At 39.0% G+C, this 20,579-nt stretch overlaps 2 protein-coding genes and 1 long non-coding RNA gene across 4 annotated transcripts in view; 2 read left to right on the top strand and 1 right to left on the bottom strand.

The window, feature by feature from the left end:
• PGM3 (phosphoglucomutase 3) overlaps nt 1-20,579 on the bottom strand; it is a 23,065-nt gene continuing 2,486 nt past the window's right edge. Inside the window, exons 3-13 of the mRNA XM_042939247.1 lie at nt 19,787-19,971; nt 17,923-17,990; nt 12,865-12,998; nt 11,750-11,945; nt 8,913-9,070; nt 8,010-8,093; nt 5,457-5,555; nt 3,447-3,563; nt 2,639-2,761; nt 1,472-1,645; nt 1-417 (exon numbers count right to left, since the gene is read on the bottom strand). Coding sequence (XP_042795181.1) covers nt 340-417; nt 1,472-1,645; nt 2,639-2,761; nt 3,447-3,563; nt 5,457-5,555; nt 8,010-8,093; nt 8,913-9,070; nt 11,750-11,945; nt 12,865-12,998; nt 17,923-17,990; nt 19,787-19,971 — 1,416 coding nt within the window. The 3' untranslated portion in view covers nt 1-339. The remainder of the gene's footprint in view (nt 418-1,471; nt 1,646-2,638; nt 2,762-3,446; nt 3,564-5,456; nt 5,556-8,009; nt 8,094-8,912; nt 9,071-11,749; nt 11,946-12,864; nt 12,999-17,922; nt 17,991-19,786; nt 19,972-20,579) is intronic.
• Nucleotides 393-1,511, top strand: LOC122220137. Its single transcript, XR_006202692.1, has 3 exons — nt 393-466; nt 556-609; nt 1,430-1,511. It is a non-coding gene; the product is annotated as an uncharacterized LOC122220137 (long non-coding RNA).
• RWDD2A (RWD domain containing 2A) overlaps nt 13,709-20,579 on the top strand; it is a 15,368-nt gene continuing 8,497 nt past the window's right edge. The window contains exon 1 of one of the 2 annotated variants that reach the window (XM_042939266.1): nt 13,709-13,980. The gene's annotated coding sequence lies outside the window, so the exon portion shown is untranslated. The remainder of the gene's footprint in view (nt 13,981-20,579) is intronic. The other variant, XM_042939267.1, reaches the window with a different exon arrangement.

Genomic DNA, 20,579 nt, shown 5'->3' on the forward strand with positions numbered 1-20,579 from the left:
GGAGTTGGTAGTAAGGTTTAATTTTCCAGCAGCCCTCATGAATTTGTCCCCGAATGTACTATAAAGGTAATGATTAAGCCCCGAGCACTTTACATTAGTGAGACTGAAATTTGGTTCAAGTTTCACTTTAACAGGTAAAAGGTTTCCCTATTTCTAAATAACAGTTGTGGTAGTGTTTAAGAAAAACAATCAGATCTAGAAACAATCTAGTAAGGTGCATCGTAAACATGATTATAAATGTGTCTGAACCTGTCACATTAGTGGCAGTACCATTATTTTGTAAAAAGTTCTTAAAAATCCAGTTTGTCATGAATATAAAAATTATCTTCAGAAACCTGGTTAGGGTGTTTCTCCAACTCCTCCAGCCAGCTGAAATACTGCCAAGCTGACTGCATGTGCAAGGCTATCCGCATTTTCCTGAAAATGACACAAAAGGAGATTAGAGGAGAAAGACAGCATCTGTCAGGTAACTTACAACTCTGAGGGAAGGGAAGAGAACTTTTTGTCTCACTAGCATACTCAAATGAAAATTTTTCTTGTTTTTTCACCTTTCAGTAACAAATTCCAAGATTCTTAAATAAATGGAAAACTCAAATTCTTCCAAGTCCGGTGAGTTCTTGGTTAATCAAATCAAATTGTAAAATTAGTTATTCCAAAATTCTGAATAAATTCAATAAAACCTAGTCCTTAAAAGTACGGCCACAATTGGCCTAAGTGTAAATAACCATTTAAGTCCCAGATGGCCTCTCCCCATCCACCAGCAATTTCTATTCACTATATTCTGGGATGGCCTAAGCTTCTGCCAAAAAGCTGCCAGCTCCCTTATAAGGGCCTCCTTCTGAGTGCCTATTCAACCCACTCTAGACTGCCTTAGCTGTGCAAACACTGATCAAGGGTTTAAGAGTAAAAGAGTGTGTGAAGAGGGCAAAGTTTAAAAAATCGAGACCGTGAAGTCTTGACCCTGTTAGGAAAAGAGCAGAGGCACAGAGCAAGGCTGTTTAAAGGAAATTATTTTGAAAAACAAATCAAAAGTCCAGAGACAAAGATGAATTTCCATCAACCTGGATGATGGTACCAGTTAGACATGTACCTCAAAGCCTGTTGTTTTCATAAAGCAACAGGATTATGTTTTTAAAGGAGTTTTTAAAAAAAGGATCATCCACTTCAGGCCACAGAAGACTAACGCGTGGCAAAGTATCTACTGATTATTCATACCATGGTTAGAAATAGGAAGTCTGGAATAAAAAGAAAAATATTTGGGGAAATAAACTAAGTTGGTCTAATTTTGTTCAATGACTGATGAAAGTACTCTTACAGTCTTAATATGAACCTAAAAATCTCCATAAACAATTATCACAGTGAGACTGCAACACTATTGAAATGGTTTTCTTTTCTCTCCTACTACGACCCCCACTACCCATGGTATCAGACTCTCACCGCACATTTTTTCAATAGAACCATCCCAGCTTACCTGCGAGTCTGCTTCTGCATATACTCGGACTACATCTTCCGTACCAGAAGGCCGGACAAAAGCTCGGGAAAGCTTGTATTTCTTCACCAGGTCATTGATTGCCTCCTGTAGTCCGGGAGGTGTAACTACTTGTCTTTCAGCATCAGTGGTGCTAATAACTTGCCTGTCTGCAACCTATGCACAAGCATTTCATATCTGTTACTATATAAGCCTAACCTGTTCAACAGAATTCCCACCAAAAGACTGTGGCCATTTCAACAGTAACAGACCTACATTTCAGCTTATTGTACCACAGAGTGCAACTACATTAAAATTTTATAATTTTTATTTCTGCCAAAATCAGGATTATTAATTTCAGTTGTAGCTTTAAAGATTGCCTTTAGCAAAAACAGGCAACATTTCCACAGTCTTACAGTTACCACTACAATAGTGGCCAGGAAGGACTGTATGACTTAAGTCCCTGATCAAATAACTATTTCTATAAACTGTTGACAAAGCAGCAACCTATTATGTAAGAGGGTCATGATAAAAATCTCCTAAATATGCCAATCAGTAGCCACTTCTGTGACCTCGGGCTTTACTACCTCTAATTGTCTTTCACAAATCCTGTTGGTGAGTATGTACACTGGTATAAAGCTGTACAGAAATCATTGAGCATTATATGAACTGCCTTTAAAAAATTTCTCTCCATTTAAGCCCAAAGATCCTACTTCTCAGCATCTAGCTAGCCCCAGGAAGTTCTGCGTGACCCAAGAATAATTCAAAGGAAATATTTTCACTTGCAATAATAGGCTAGCTGGATTGCTTCAAAATAACATGGGGGCTATGGAGAATGGGGAAGGACAATAGCTGAAATCTGTAGAAACTGAGAACACAGCGGTTTAATTTTTTTGTTCTCTCCACATTTATATTTGTTTTAAATTTTCCACAATAAAATCTTTATTATAAAGAATATGTATCACTTTTTTCTTTTCAAGTCGGTAAACTAAATACTTCTCAAACAACTGGTTAAGATTAAGATGTGGGAAAACAGGATATAAGGCATTTTCTATAATATCTACATGTACACGATGAAACATGACACGGAATATTTTTCATATAGAGATTGGAGATAATACATTTTAGTTAATTTTCAGAAAAGAAGTAATTTTAAAATATTGCTCAGACCTTAACTTTGAGCTGTCTGTTTGGAAGATCCACATAAAGAGCATCCCACTGTTGTATAGTCAAGTCCTTCAGCGTCAAGATTGCCTCAATCACCAGCATATCAGAAATAGCATCACCAGCTGCCTACAAGACACAATGAAAGAAAGTGTACCCTTGGATATGAATGCTCTTAGAAAACAAATCACAGTATTCCTGTGCTTCCTCCCCACCCTCACACAGATTATTAAACTAGTGTGGAGAAATAAAAGGAAAGACCACAAAGAGTTCTACAAAGAATACTGAAACTAGCTCTTGAGAAACTTGCCTTTACTCTTCCTCCTTATCTATAAAATTAAGACTGAATAACTAGCTCCAAGCCCTGTGTTTCTTCATTTACGAAATGGGAATTATAACAACCCCTCTCCCTGGGTTACTGCAAGGATTACACTGAGGTATGTTAAGTGCCTTACTATGTGCAAGATATTCAAATACTAGTTCTGTCACTTTTTCCGGTCCTACTCTTTGCTTCCTCTGCCATACTGTATAGACTCCAATCTCACTGATTTGACACATATACATAGACTCAGTAGCAGAGTTTTGAATCTAGATGCGAGCTACTCATTATACTTACAAGTTTTCATCATAAAATACAGGGGTAAGGAAGCACATCAGCGTTCTGTCACTGCATTTCAGTGTCCATCTCAACTGTATATACCACTGTGGCAAGGAAGCTGCCAGGACTTTTCCACTTTTTTATGCAACACACTATTCTGTCTACCTTATGAACAATGGTAAAGTAACCAAGAGCCCACCACCCTCCAGCTCTGACCTGGTTGAACAAGTCAATAACGTTTTCAAGCATCTTAGCAGCAGCTTTCCTTTTCTCATCTTCTAATTCTTTTGTGAGTTGTCTTATCTTTGTTTCGGCAGCTTTACTAAACAGTACCTGCAAGGAAAGCATAAACACACAGTCGTAAAACATTCTCTTCGTGCCCAGTCATCCAAGTTAAACCACTTTTGAAACTCTGAATGAATCTGGAAAAACTGAAGGGAAAAATAATGGTAGCCTTAGAATGTATGAAATTGACAAGATCACATCAGAACCCAAAAGATAATAGTTGGGGAAAAAAAATACTTCATGAATTAAAGAACTGGTTATCAAAATACAAAGAGCTGATTACAAAGAAAATACCACTCTGACAGAGGCAAATGTACATGATGAGTATATTATGTTTGCCCCTCTGCCAGCTCAATTAGTTCTGTGCAACCAGTTCTTTAAGCCTATCTGCATCCATTTTACTTGAAAGAATACAGAATTCAACACAACTAACAGAGTTTTCTTGTCGTAAAAATTTAAAGGATATAAGCTAGATAAAAGAAGAGTTCATTGTACTTACTATGGCAAATAGTACCATGTATATGATATACATCATGTTCCTCAAGATTCCTGTCATTTTAAAATGTTTTGCCCATGAGTTTAGTTACGTCAGAGTGGCTCAATACTATAGTCAGCACTTGATGAAATGACATGTTTGCTGGTAAACTAGACTACACTCTGGTCACTATTTCTGCTGGAACACAGCCATACACATTCCCTTATCCTACACCAGCAGAGCTGACAGGTGCAACAGAGACCTTACGAGCCAAAAGTCTAAAATACTATCTGCCCTTTAAAATTATTTATCAACCTCTGCCTTAGATCACTGAAGTTATATTTTAACTGCATTTCCTGAGAAATTATTATTTTTCTTATGATCAAGGCCTCTAGAAGCCAGTTCAGAATTAATGAAAATCTGACCTAGGTAACATTTTCTGTTGGTTACCTCCAATCTATTTACGAAATGAGGTGTGGCATAAAAACGTTTAAACAAAAGTCGGAACCTTATGAATACACTAAAAACCACTTAGTACACTTCAAAATGGTGAATTTTAAGGTATGTGAACTATATCTCAAAAAATTCTTTAAATATTCTGCCTACAAAAAGCACCATAAAAATTTTACATGCTTATTGCTACTTACACTCATTTCTAGTCGCTCATAACTTAATTCTCAAGCATTCCAACACTTTTCAGTTTACCACAGCTACTGAACTTTCACTACCTATGGCCAGTTCAAAGAAAAGATTTTAAATGATAAACAATCCGCTTGTAAGAAAATTAAGAACTGCTTTCTCTTTTTTTTTTTTTTTAAGAAACTAAAAATGGGTGCCTGGGTGGCTCAGTTAAGCATCCAACTCCTGATATTGGCTCAGATCATGATCTCACAGTGCCCCACTTTGTACTTCACGCTGAGCGTGGAGCCTGCTTGGGATTCTCTCTCTCCCTCTACCCCTGCCCTGCTCGTGCTCTCAAAAACAAAAAAACAAAACCTGTAGGAACAAATTGTATTATCTGTTCACACTCAAAGATCATAAACAACCTAAAAGAAAACCAGTTTCTTTTTTTTTTTTAATGTTTTTTTTTTTTTTAACGTTTATTTTTGAGACAGAGAGAGACACAGCATGAACGGGGGAGGGTCAGAGGGAGGGAGACACAGAATCTGAAACAGGCTCCAGGCTCTGAGCTGTCAGCACAGAGCCTGACGCGGGGCTCGAACTCACGGACTGCGAGATCATGACCTGAGCCGAAGTTGGCCGCTTAACCGACTGAGCCACCCAGGCGCCCCAGAAAACCAGTTTCAACACACATAAGAATATATTAAGTAAACCCAATCTTACTCTACTGTCATACTGATCATTTCAACAAAGTGGGAATCGATTATAAGGTATTACTACTCAGAAAATTCCCATCATTAAAAAGAAAGTCCAGCTAAAGCTGGTTGTAACTAAGGAGAACTTACTGTGCCATGCCCATTTGCTTCAAAATAAACTCCAATGTCAAACTCTTGAGCCTTGTGATGTAAATGTTTTACACCAGTTTTAGTACAATAGACAGGTACCTATGACACATATTTAAAGAAACACAATAGCAGTTATTCAATGGGCAAATACATATTATATACCTACTCTCCGAAGACTACAACAGGGAACAAACCGGGAGCCATCTAGTGAGGAAGACACGCAATTAAAATACCAAGTGGTAAGTGTTAGTATGGGAGAGAGAAGGCAACTATAGAAATACACAACCAAGGGAAAAAGCAAGGCGAGAAAGAGGAGCATCCCCGGATAAAATATTGAAAGATTATAAGTGGGGGAGTGACATGATCTAATTGTGTAGAAAGCTCCATTAGCTACAATGTGGAGAATGGTTTACAGAGGTCTGCAAGCTTTACTATAAAAGGACATATAATAAATATTTCAAAGTTTACAGCCGTATTTCTTTCACGACTGCTCACTTCTGCCACCAGTGTGAAAGCAATCACAGAAAATAACAGAAACAAATAAGCATGGTTGTGTTCCAATAAAACTATTCATAAACACGTGGCAGGTCAGTTTCTTAACCCGTGGCTTAGAAGGTTAAAAGACATTGGTTAGGAGGTTTCTAGGACTAATCCCATTAAGAAATTACGATGGTTGAACTAGCAACACTGGGCAGCCTAAGCCTTGGATGGATCTGAGAGAGAAGAGTGGCTAATAAGTCTGATAGTGGCAAATCTCAAAAGAGATCAAGATAAAATAAGATTGGCCATTGATTGCATTTAGAAGACCTCGAGAAAGGTTAGAGCTAAAAATATTTAATTCATCCATAGGAGAATGGGTTGATGAGTAACAGTTTCTGATGTATTTGTTTCTTAAACAGGGTATATATTACCTATAAAAATGTTAACACAGAAAAGAAATACTAAAACGATAACCCAAATACTGAGAATCCCTGATAAATGGTGGGCAACTGGGCACCAATGGAGTTCCTTGAGTGTGTTTACTGCAACTTTATATTTAAATCATGTCGCAAACTAGCAGCTTCCAGATGTGTTTTATTTTGCCTACCTATTTCTTTTAAATTTTTAATCAGCTGTCAAGACTTAAAAAGTAGTAGGAAGGAGAGTCACATAAAAACTTAGATTTTCAGCTTTTCTTGAAGAATCCTACTAAATGTGACAGCAGCTGGCCTGTCTGGGCACACTCTTCCTAGTCCTTATGCACCTGCTGTACTTTTTGTCTTCACTTATCCAGATTCTACAAGAATTGGACTTTGCTACCCCTGCTTTAAAAAGAGTGGAAAAGCAACAAAAACTAGTAAAATGCAGGAATTTGAAAAGGAATGCACAAAAGTTGGAAAATACACTAGCTAGTGAGAAAGAGTAAAGGCAAACAGACATAATTTTGGCCATGGACCCTCCAACTCTTAGAGCAGGTGATGGGGTACAGAGGATGGTCAGTTATCTGGGGGATGTTGGGGGAAAAAAATCAGATACAAAACCTCCTCTAACAACCCAGAAAACTTGCCTATAGAAGAGTAAGAAAACAGTTTTGATTACTGAACACACCTCAAGCTAGACTGTGATGCACACCACAGGAAATCTGTTAAGAACTACAGACAGCAATCTCACCCTTTTATAATACAGCTGAAGGTAACTAGTAACAGATTCTATCCCTGAACAAACTTTTCCTGTGATCCCAAAGAGGTCCTATCCTTGCATGTCTGGAAGAGTCCAGTCTCAGCAAGAATCTCCTACCCTCCATAACTGATCGAAGTCCTCACCCCATACCATACCCCAGGTAGTATCTAACCACCCCGGCCTGTCTTCAACAGGAGTCCTGTAAGGTATGTTCAGTCGGAATCCTGACTCCTGAAGATTCCTTAGTAATGTTCCATCCACCAACCCCCTCTCCCACTTTTCCTTGTTGGATTAAGTCTCCACTTTTCCTTGTTGTATTAAGAGTAGCCGAGTCTCTCTCCCCGCCTGTGAAATCCCAAAGCAATAGTCCCTATGTCTACTGAATAGGCCTGCTTCTCAAGAAGACTTTACAGGACCACTTATTTTAAATTTACCTGATAATTGTGGTGGCAATCGGTGTTTAGTCCTTACCAAAAGAATAGTAAATCTTCTCATATCTCGGTAACAAGTAAATATATGTGGCTGATTCCAAGCTGTAACTAACTTAAAACTCTCAGGAGCCTGGGAGACAGGATGCTATTTTCCCCGGAAGTTTACATTTCAATGAGGGGATTCTAGACCCTTAGGGAAAACATTCCTGAACTATAAAATTTGCTTAGCCTTTTAAAACATTTACATTCATAAGAAAAGGGGTGGGGGGTGGGGGAGTCTCTTTCCCTTTTTGCACCAGGGACAATTTTTTCCCCGTATCTTAATATCTTAGCCTTAAATGGACAACAGCTCAGCTTCATGTACTGCGAGCTGTTCACTTGTATGACCACACTGTTTTCCTCACAGAAATATCTTAAGATAGAATTATTAAGAAGCTACCAGAAAATGGAAATGGTTCAGTACCTTCATAACTTCTTCAAGATACCGTGTTGAACTTCCATTTGCATACGCAGTTTGTACAACACCAATATTCAAACTTTCTCCAATCTAGATAAAAACAATGATAATTGCCTTGCCATCAAAAGTAAAAACACTAACTACAAAAGCAAACATATAATGAGAGTTCTAAAGGATGCCAAAATTACCAGTTTATGCAATAAATGCCTAAAATGAAAATTTACATGTATGCCAGAAAAAAAAGCTAAAATACTTTTAAGCATTATTTTTTTCCAATATATGAAATTTATTGTCAAATTGGTTTCCATACAACACCCAGTGCTCATCCCAAAAGGTGCCCTCCTCAATACCCATCCCCCAAGCATTATTTAAATTCTACAAGGATTCCTTCCAAAAGAAGCTTGTGATTTCCTGACCTCTCTAGTATTTTAAATAAAAGTAGTTATTGAACTCTTTTAAAGTATAGCTTTTTCCACATTATAATAACTACTTCCCATTACATGCTATACTAAAAGCTGGCCTAAGGTTTCCAAAAGAGCAAAGGAGAATAAACCTCTCTCGCATTACTAACCACATTATAACATAGTAAATACATCTCTCAGAGGATGCAATCTTCTGTTTAAAGCTTTGGGAGTGATGATGGAACGCTCACTAAAGCGTCAGTTGTGAAGACACCAAAATCTTCATAAAGCTTCGAATCATAAAACTCTGCCAGTATAAGGAAGAAAAGAGCACTACTTTCAGGTTCGAAAACCCATGCCCCATGGTGAAATGACTAAAATTACCATGTGTCGTCTTGTATTTTCTGGCCACAGATGTAAGGAACTTTGTATAAATTGTGCCTTTGAGACATGTTAGTCACCAGTGAGTCTTGTTTTAAAAAGCAGTCAGTCAATCATCCCACCATACCTCCAACAAGAGCTCTTTAAGGAAACTGCTAATCAGTGTTGCTATCTTGTCTCCATCTATGAGATGAAAGTGACCATCTACATCGAGGTAGTGATAAACGATTCTGTCTGCATCTCCATCAAAGGAACAGCATCTTTCATTAGACTTCATTTCCATTCCTAGCACACAGAATTTTAAAATGCATTTCAGTCACAGAAATAGGGATAAAACTCAATATAAAAAGTTTTTTCTCTTACATTAATTACAAGGGAAAAATATTTCACTAAAGTATGATCACAACTGGCCTTATGTGTTCCACATATCACTTTTCAAGAGGTACTTAAAATTATCCTTCCAAATAAAAACCAATGTCTTAATTTTTATTTTTTTTTTTTATTTTTTTTTTTGTTTGACGTTTATTTATTTTTGAGACAGAGAGAGACAGAGCATGAACAGGGGAGGAGCAGAGAGAGAGGGAGACACAGAATTTGAAACAGGCTCCAGGCTCTGAGCTGTCAGCACAGAGCCCGACGCGGGGCTTGAACTCACGGACCGTGAGATCATGACCTGAGCCGAAGTCGGACGCTTAACCGACCAAGCCACCCAGGCGCCCCAATTAATTTTTAAATAGTATACAGGTTTACTGGCAGTTTTTACAGGGTAAATTCTTTCATAGCTAACTGGAAAAGGAGAATTCTATGCTGAAACTTGATATAATATTAAAATAAAATTCCAGAGGTACCTGGGTGGCTCAGTCAGTTAAGCGTCTGACTTCAGCTCAGGCCAAGATCTCACAGTGTGTGAGTTCGAGCCCCGCCTCAGGCACTGTGCTGACAGCTCAGAGCCTGGATTCTATTTGAATTCTGTTATCTCCCTCTCTCTACCCCTCCCCTGCTTGCACTCTCGCTCTCAAAAATAAAGATTTAAAAAATATAAAATAAAGTAAAATTCCGTTTTATAAACCAGTTGGTTTGGTAAGGAAAGTTCCCATAGTTTGGTGAAAGCTACAGACTATTTGTGAATGCAATTTACCTAGAACTGTGATGCCCTTTAGATATAAAAAATAATCAACAGATGAGTTATGTGCTTCAACTCTGGTAGAAGTGATTTTTATTTGTTCACACCATCAGTAACAAGAAACATTGGTAAGTTAGAGGGAAGAATTGTAACCTGTGAGAGATACATGGCCAGTGTAATTTGCATAGGGTTATTAAAACCTCAGCAACTGTAACATCAAACTTAGAAGATTTTGCTGTTCCTTAGCCATGAGAGCAGCAGGTGGACAAATCCAACATGAGGCTTTCATGAGGAATATGAATATAAGGTTGACTACAAGGCATAACACACGCTTCAGGAAAAGTGAGGGCCTATGGTTTTGTTCTTTCTGTAGCCCCGTGGTGCAGGGCCGCCAAGCACAACAGTCAAGAAAGAATTCTTAAGGCATTTTACGGTGCGAAAAGGTGATTTTCTTATAGCAGGGGACAGGACCCACAGGCAGAAAGAGCTGCGCTCGGACTGTGAGAAGTGACTGATTATATACTTTTAAGGTTGGCGGGGGATAGAGATAACATAAGTTTCTAAGGCATTTCTATATGCTAAAAGCGAGGTTGACAGAGATCTGGCTATTGTCAAGATAAGGTTGCTTTTAGTCTCTAATAAAACATCAACATTAAGGCAGCCATAAGTCCCTTGAGGTATGTCACACTCTGCACGTCTGAGGTTTTTATCAGTGCGCTGCAAGCTGTAAGATTTACTTTCAGCTACATTTCTCTTGCCTTTGTTCTCACCACCCGTGCTTAGAGCAAGGGAGAGAAGAGCTCAGTATTTAGATGGATGGACAGATGCAGGATCTAGAACCAAACTGTCAATTCAACAAAAACAAGCAATTCAACAAAAAGGAGTTCAAACTAGCTGACGAACTAAAAATGTAAATGTGTACTACAGTGAGGCAGAATAACGTAAAGGAGAGAGGCAACTGGATGAGGTCTGTGGAGTTCTGAAGAATGCATGTCCTGTCTGAAGTTGGCAGGAGCCCCTCTATGGCAGCCAATTATTGCCACATGAAAATGGACATTTTCTGACATCGGTAAAGAGAAGCCAGCATTCCTAATATTTAAGTAAAATCATGAAATGTTTAAATGGCGACAAGTAATGCAATACACACCACACAGGAGACCAAACAAAATACATCCGTAAGCCAAGTTTGGCCCACCCACTAACAATTCAGGATTTACAACGCAGCTAAACATAGACCACCTCTTAGTACAACTACAGTCTTCCTCCTAATATACCAACTGGAGAAAACAGATTTTGCAGACAGTTATAATTAAGCCAAGTTGCATTCCCTTTCCATAGTGTGTCTAACTCAGGTAAGGTGAAAAATGCTAGTCACTATTGCTATCCTTTAGATCAAGGATTCTCAAAGTGTGGTCCCCAGACCAGCAACATTAACAAAGGCTGGGTGCTTGACAGAAAGACAAATTTTTTTCCTATCCTAATTCTACCCAAACCTATAGAATCAGAAACTCTAGAGTAGAGCCCAGGAATCTGTGCGCTAACAAGCCCTTCAGATGATTCTCACGCATACTGAAGTTTGAGAACTACTGCTTTAAAACACCAATTCCTGATTTTGATTCCCCCCCGCCCTTCCCCCAGACATTGCCTACACACTGTAGGAGTCGTGTAACTCATAGGCAAAGGGCATAGACCATGTTTCGAATGGCACGGACAGTAAGAAAAGTGTCCAGATGTCTAAAGCGGTGAGCCAGGACGAGCAGCATGACTCAACTCACTTGGCCACCTCTGTCTCTTAAGTAAGATTGGTTTCAAAGAACTCTAAAAACACATTTTCTACATACCCTGTGGAGGTTTCTGATGACTTTTCACAAAGTCAGCCCCACATAAATGATTGAGTTTCCCTTTGGTGCCGTCATTGAAGAGCTGAACTGACAGCCCCTGGGAAACGTAGTGTTCCATTTCTTTCAGCTTCAGGGCCCCTATGCCATTTGCACAGTCAACCTTAAGTGATCTATATTCATCTTCGCTGCACAAAGTCTTAAAAGGAAAAGACATATGGAAGAAAAATTTCAAGTTACAAAAAAGCGAAACATATAGCACATATAGGTATATGTAAACATCTTCTATTATTTCAGTTAACTCATCTATTTTACCCTGGGAAACAAAAGGGTATACATATTCCGATGAAAATTGCAGAAAACCAAAGTGAAATTTAAAGGCCTTTAAAACTTTTTGGAAACTGACACTAGAACAGTTTCATTGACTGAATACCTTATGGAAATGGAGCTTTACTAGAATTTAGCCTCAATTAAGCAGGGACCCTTCAAAATAATACTACAGCCTATATTACATGACAGGCATTCAAATGTGGGAATGAGTATACAGATGGATGAGCAGAATGATGCCTGCCATTCCCTTCACAGCACATAACACCACTGGGCATGTATGGGTTTTTTTGTCAGTCTCCTCTCTGGCCCACCCTCACTTCAGAATAAAAATTCTTTAAGAACAAGGGCTCTGTTTTGGTTAACATACATTCAATATTTGTTGATCAAATTACACCCCGCAAACCCCATCAAGGTTTAAGCAGCTAATCTACACAGGAGAAAAATCTTTTTCAACAGCAGACACCTCAAGTATGATGCCAACAGCATCTAACATTAACCTTAAGAGCAAATTCATCTGAATAAATACTTCTGTAACCTTAAGAACCCCACCAGGTTTTCCCCCACCGTGATCTCAGAATGTACTACGTGTACTACGTGCCTCGCCAAGTAAATGCCAATAGACAGCAGGACACAAGGGCCAAGCCTTGTGGAGCCCTAGAAAAGAAAAGGAAATACACTGCATTTTTGGAAAAAGGAGGAGTGATGAGCTATCTACTTAAGATAAATTGTTGAACTGATCTTATTTTATTCATTTGCTTAAACTCTAACCATGTTCATGAGATTTTTACCTGTTTGGTAAGTTCCATAAAGGCCTTAGAGAGTTTCTGGTAGTAACCTTCTAGGGTTGCCTCTCCATATTGGCCACTGGTATTTCGACAGTATACCATGTAGTGCAGCTGGGGCGTTGTTACCAAGCCGTAATCTGTCATAGAAATACAAAAAATTCACCACATTTCTTAATAAAGAAAAAAAATGTTTAAATGGATTCATACCATATGAATTTGAGAGCAACAAATCTTCAAAATAAAAACATCTCAGAGGACACAAAAACACTTTCAAACTATCCAGAAATATGCATAAATATATCCACTGAAGTTATTACAACTGCCTGTCACATTATGATACTGTGATTTATAAGAAACAGGGGTGCCTGGGTGGCTCAGATCGTTGAGCACCCGACTCTTGATTTCAGCTCAGGTCATGATCTCATGGTTTCTGGGATCGAGTGGGGCTCCACACCAACAGCCAGAGCCTGGTTGAGAAGCTGTCTCTCCCTTTCTCTCTCTGGCCCTCCCCACACACCACCCTCCCTCTAAACACACACACACACACACACACACACGTGTGTGTGTGTGTGTGTGTGTGTGTGTGTGTGTGTGTGTGTGCGTGCGTGCGGGCTCTCTCTGTCTCAAAAATAAATAAACTTAAAAAAAAATTGGAGATTTGGTCTTTGTCTCCATTCTAAGAAGGGCTTCTAAACCCATGAACTTCCTAAGTGAAGAGAGTAGAAATTGTCTTTTGTTATGCTAATGAGACAAGGAAGGCTCCAAGGGAACCCAAAGCTGGGGCTGGTTGCCAGGGGAACCAACCATGTGATTAGAGAGCTGGAACTTTCAGACCTCTCCCATATTCCTGGTCCCCCTTGCCAATCCAGGCAGAGCAGAAAAGAGGGGCTAGATTGCATTCAAATATCAACAGTCAATCCCTTAACTGATTGTACCCATGTAATGAAGCCTCCATTAAAAACCCAAAAGGACAAGCTTTTGGGTTGGTGAAACATGTGGAGACTGGGGAGAGTGGTTGGCCAGAGCATGGAAGTTCCGTGACCCTTCCCACATACCTTGCCGTATCTCATCCATCTGGCTGTTCCTGAGTTATACCCTTTATAAGAAACCAGTAATCTGGTAAGTAAAATTTTTCTCTTGAGTTCTGTGAGCACTCTAGCAAATTAATAAAACAAAGAAGGGGGTTGTCAAAAGCCCAGGTGACTGGCATCTAAAGAGGGGGCATGCGGAGTCCTGTGGCACTGTACCCTTAACCTGTGGGATCTGACCCTACTTCTAAGTAGATAATGTCAGAGAATTAAATTGGTTGTTTGGTAATGTTGGGGGGGGGGGGGGGAACCCCACACAGTGGGCACATACTCAATTCTAAAAGAAATATGAATGACTACTATTAATAAAAAAATCATTTAATATGGACAGGTAACAAAAATAGAATATAGAAAAATAATAATTGAGTTCTAGTTCGAATAATACTGCAAACTATGTAACTCAGATGAACCCTCCCAAAAACCACCAAAAATGCCAGATAAAAGAAAAATCTCCTTTTAAAAAGCATTGCTGTGCCAATGAGTTAAAGCGGAAATTAGGCCAAAATCTCTATGAAGGGAAGAACTCCAAGATTTCAACTATGGGAAGTCAGTTTTGCTTTAAGGTCATTCCTCTAAACCAGAAATTAACTTACTGCTTCCAGTACAAACAAGTCCATGTTGACCTAAGATAAGAAGGACACTGGGTGCCTGGGTGGCTCAGTTGACTGAACGTCAGACTTCGGCTCAGGTCATGATCTCACGGTTTGTGAGTTCGAGCCCCACATCGGGCTCTGTGCTGACAGCTCAGAGCCTGGAGCCTGCTTTGGATTCTGTGTCTCCTCCTCTCTCTGCCCCTCCCCTGCTCATGCTCTGTCTCTCTGTCTCTCTCTGTCTCTCAATAATAAAGGTTTAAAAAAAAAAAAAAGGAAGGACACCCAATAGAAGGCCAGGCCCTCATGAAGTTGAAGCCTCAAAGGACTACTCTTCAGAACAAGGGTGAGTCCGAAGTGAATCAGCCCCAAGTACCCACTCCCAGAAGAGTGGTCTTGACACCAAGCAGAGCAGGAAATATCCCATCCCTGAAGAGCTGTCACCAGAAGCACAGGCCTCCCACAGGTTTCCAGCCCCAATTCACGTAACCACAGAGGTCCAGAAGAACTCTGTCATCAAAGAACCTTGTCATCCACCAGCCAAGTCGCACCCCCAGGCACCCAGCAAAGGCAATAACTAAACTCTGCCAGAGAAATATGCCTTACCATACACCTCAAAAATGTCCCACAGATAATTTTCCAAGAAAAACAAACAGCTTATAGTCAAAAATAGCTAAACACACAAGAAAAGTACCAAGAACAAGAAACAGAAAAAATAACAGAGATGGACTAGTATCCAGTGAATATTCTGTAACTAAATCCAACATAGATCTTCAAAGTCAAGCACAAAGTTTAGACTAGAGGCAAAAGATCATTTAAAAGTTACTGAACCCTGCAGTTCTACAATGGAAATGGTATTTCATGAAGGCACCCATGGCTCTAACGTAAGGATCAGGTGGAAAGAGGTGTAGGAGCTCAAAAAAGTGGATCAGCGCTTAACCTAGCTTAACAGAGGGGTATAAGGAGAGGAAAACGATTATTTCAAAAGACTTACCAAAAGATGGAACAAAAGGATTTCGTGACCAATATCAAAACGACCAAATAAACATTTAACAAATGACTATTATATACAGTTAATCAAGAAACAATGACTCTTATGTAGTTACTCTTCTAGTCTACTGATCAACCCAGAAACCTACAAGCCATTCTTCACAGCTCTAGCTCATTATGTATCATAAAATCTTTGAAGTTAATACTAACTTCAAATTTCTCCACTTCTCTCACAATCATCCCTCTTACATGAACTATAGTAGTCTCTTTTTCTTTCTTACAACCTTCCTGTCTCTCTGTACATAAAAGCCAGAGTGACTGACTTAAAATGGAAACGTGATCATATTCCTACGCACAAAATCCTTCAATGGAGTTCCAGTGCATTTGGAATAAAACCCAAATCTTTACCGCAACCTACACGGCTTGAAAGGACAGGGCCCCTGCTTCCCTCCTCAACCTTATCTTCTACCAGCTTCCCCCATTCTCTCTAAGCAGCAGCTACATTAACCTTTCACTAAGCTGAAGACAGAAATGAGGGAAAGGTAAAAAAAAAATTTTTTTTTTAATTACTCTCAAATTTTTCTATACTAAAACATTAGAAAAGTATTATACAGCTAGAATGACAGTGCTGAAAAAGTGAACCATTCTGAGAATGGTACAAACAATAGTTTCAGGCAGGATGAATCTGGGGTAAGGGCAGACCACTGCAGACCTGAGACTGTCAGGGCTCATGGAACCCACTTAGTGAGATACAACCAACATTTTTGTGTTTTTTTTAAATAACACAGGTGAATGCATGTCGTGCAGTATAGGTATTATTTATTGATGCTTTTGTGTCACTTATACACACAAGTACGTATGCACACATCGTGATGCAAAATGGGGTTCTGACAATAAGCTGTGATTGGCATCAAACAGACTACTGGAGAATTGTACATAGCACACAATCAAAAATGTTTGAACTAACAAGTGAAGAATTAAGCTTCACACAGCTGGAGCTATGGCAGTAAAGATGATCATTCAGCAAGCAGAACGAAAGAAATATGCAATGCCCAAATTGAGAGAAAGGGCCCAAATGGAAGACCAATAAGGGACAGTGGCCAAGGAAGTAGAATCTTAAAGAAAGAAAGGAGGAGGTCACAGTGTGGAGAGCTATCAAGACAGCAACTAAAATAAAAACTTCAAAATATAAATTCTGGAAATAATTTTTAGGTCACAGATCCCTTTGAGCATCTATCTGACAAAAGCAAAGAATCCTCTACCTAAAAGAGTGCACATACAGGTAACACTCTGCACACTAGCAAGAACACTCTGTCACCAGATCCCTGCAGCTTAACCAAACACTTCCCAGGAAACCCTGGGCCCCAGGCTAAGAATCCCCACTTTATAAATTTTTTTTTTAATATTTATTTTTGAGAGAGAGAGAAAGAGAGAGCGAGCGAGTGGGGGAGGGGCAGAGGGACAGGGAGACACAGAATCCGAAGCAGGCTCCAGGGTCTGAGCTGCCAGCACAGAGGCCGACGAGGGGCTCAAAACCACGAACCGCAAGATCATCTGAACCAAAGTCACATGCCCAACCGACTGAGCCACCCAGGCATCCCAAGAATTCCCACTTTTTAACAGCCACTGAATCTGGCAATTAGAATTCAGATGAGTGTTGAGAGAGACATTTCACTGAAGGGGCCAGGATGGAGACTTTCCCTGCAGTGGGATAAGTAATGACTAGAAAAGCAGAGAAGTAAGCCAAGGCAAGCTCTTGGAATTACTCTGAAGAAACGAGCACACAGGGGCTGGAAAGGAGGTTGAAAAGGTCAAGAGAAGATATTTTTAAATAAGAAAGTAGGGAGACACTAGGGAAATTCACCTCCAAGCACAATGGAGTCCCTGCATTCACAAGGGGCATGCATGGTAGATGATGTGAGAAGAGGATTCAAGCCTCCATTGTACTGCATGTAACTCTATAGGAAAAACTACCTGTCAAAACTTAAATCATGATAAGTAGGCCAAAGCGACTTTGCATCATGATTTGATATGTAACGGCTGATTCCACATGTGATCGGCTATTAGGGAATACTGACAGAAGCTCCCCAGAATGAACATCTTTAAGTAACTTCAAAGGTTTTCATACCAGAAAATTTACTAAAGTAAAGGAAGTTAAGATCAGTATTTCTTACATATAATCTCCTATAGGTAAACCAAAATATGCACACCAAGAAAAAAAATTATTGAATTTTCTAAATTTAAAAAACTAGTATTTAATACCTAGGAGTTCATTTTTCAAAACCTTTTTTTATCCACGTTTTCAAACTTTTCTAAAATGTTACTACTTTTACAACTTTTTAAAACTTTTTTTCTAAGATTAACTTAATTCACAGCTCAAGATAGCTACATACCATGAAATTGACCTTCTAAAACAGTTACACCATCTATTACAGACTGTGAGAGTTTCTCACTGGTGGACCTAGAAAAGAAAAGGAAGAAAATAACACATCCCATCCTGAAACCAAGAGTTGCTAAATTCTGAAAGCAAATACAGAAATTATGTGCTACATATTTCAGAATAATAAGAAACCTGTCAAGTCTGAAAACACTGGAAAGAGGATATAGGCAAAGTATAAGCATTTTCCAGCAGCCTTTCACAATACATTTCTCAGAAGAGTTTGGTTTTTAAACAAATTTAGAAAACAGATATAAAAATACACTGATTACACCATCCCCAAATACGTGGTCAAGTTTGACTGTAACAACATGTACATTACCTAGGAACAGTAGCAATAAATACTGAATGCAAACAGTGTGCTTTATGCAGTACAGGGGAGTAAACCACCAAGGATATGCAACCTTTTTTTCATTTGGAAAAGTCGGAACAAATTATCAATCTGAAAATAATTATATAACTGCCTTGTAAAAAAATAATGTTATACATCATGTAAACTAGTTAATTGGTAAGAGGCAATTACATGGGGGAAGGCTTTCCTGGGGGATAATTATTTGTTTCAGAACATAAATCACTAGGCTATTTCTGATACCTATAAATCCACAATCAATGGTATTTGGAAGTCTCGCTGGTAACACATTAAGGATAAAACACCAGTCTAAGCCATGAGGACACTGACTGGAAATTTCCTTTAGAAAGAATCTCTGGCAAAACAAGATCTTATATAAAAGAGAATGCTTCTGTTTCAAAGTACACTTTTAATCTAATATTTTACAAAAATATGTTTTTGTAAAGGACAGCAAAAGCTGCCAATTATGACAAATAGTCCCCTCTTGTCCATGGTTTCGCTTGCCATGGTTTCAGTTATCTGGGGTCAACTGCAGTCCAGAAGCAGATGACCCTCCTTCTAACTTATCATCAGGTCAACAGTAGCCTAACACTATGTCACAGGGCCTACATGATTCACCTCACATCCTCTCTCACATGGGCATTTTATCATCACATAGCATCACAAGAAAGAAAAGAGTACAGTACACTAACATATTTTGAGAGTCAGAAAGACTACATCCACATAACTTTTATTACAGTATGTTGCTGTAACTGTTCTACTTTATTATTCATTTTGATCTCCTACTGCGTTTAACTTATAAATTCATCTTTATCATAATTATGGATGTACAGGGAAAAACATGGTATATATGGAATTTGGTACTATCCATGGTTTCAGGCATCCACTGGAGGTCCTGGAATGTATCCCTCGCAGATGGGGGACTGGGGGATACTGTATGTAGAAATAAATTGTTAATGTTTCCAGTGAACTCCAGCATGCAAAAACGATATAAATATATGAACCAACAATTATGTAGATTATAAGGTAAATCTCTAAAAATATTATAATGTGTTCTTACTCTACAGGAGAAAATAAACCTATAGAAATAAAGGGGGGGGAGGCATTTGTTAAGTACTTCTCTCGTGTCAGGAAATAGGTATTTTGTATACATTATGTCATGTAATTCTCACAAAAATCCTGTGTTAGGCTTTATCATCAACATTTTATAGACGGGCACATGGAAGCTCTAAAAGGTTAAATAACCTATTCAATTATATAGTGTCAGAGTTGGGGTTCAGACTCCAAAACCCAAGATGCACAGAGAGACTTAGCTCCTACATCCTACTAAAAAAAGGCCAGGTAGGTGGAGGAGCCTCTTAGGGCAGTTCCACTTTACTTCCTTCTTTCAGTTTATCATGGGCACTAACAGTAATGTAATCACTTATGTGGAGTCCCCAAAGCTGCTTTCACCAGTAACTCTGATGGTCACCTGGTATCTCTACCAATCACTATGAAGGCATCTTGTTGCAGATTCACAGCTGCTTTCACACTGATGTCCATCAACACTCTCGGCATATCTTGTTCCTCAGCATTTGCCAAACAGGTAGCATGTTCCTCCCAGGATGGTGCCAACATTTCACCCAAAGGATCAACCAATTTTACCCCATTGTCTTCCTTAAAAGAAAAACAAACAATAAGCCATCTACGAGCATTCACAAGGGTGAGTTAAGGAAGTAAACTCAAGCTGTTTTCCCCTAAAAAAGACACTGATGGCTGAACGACTTCACCAGTGACCAGTACAGAATACCAGGCACTGGACTAAGTATTTTATAATACTTATAATAATAATAATCCTATTATTATTCCAGTCTTACTTTGAGAAAATGGATTCAAATCAAGAAATCTGCTTATGTTCATATAGCTAATAAGTGTCAGTGCTGCTATTAAAATACCAAGTCCATATTAGTTTTAAGCCCACAGCCACTATGCTACACTAGCTTTTTTAAAAGGCTGTCATCTGTGCATTCACCATCAATTACATGACCATGGTGCAAATGGAGCAGAATGAGGGCAGTGAGAGCTCCTCCCCACTATGACTCTGTACTCTAAGAACATACTGGCCAATATGTCAACCGGTGGGTAACAGAAGCTGAAAACAGACTCCCCATTCCGTTCTGCTCAAATTTCTGGGAAGAAATAAACTGTAGTTCAGAATGATTGTCAACTGAAGGAGACAACTCAGTATTAAGAAGTACTTCTGGAAGTAGCAATAAATATAGGCT

Source organism: Panthera leo, chromosome B2, assembly GCF_018350215.1.
Source record: "Panthera leo isolate Ple1 chromosome B2, P.leo_Ple1_pat1.1, whole genome shotgun sequence".
NCBI classification, from domain to species: Eukaryota; Metazoa; Chordata; class Mammalia; order Carnivora; family Felidae; genus Panthera; species Panthera leo.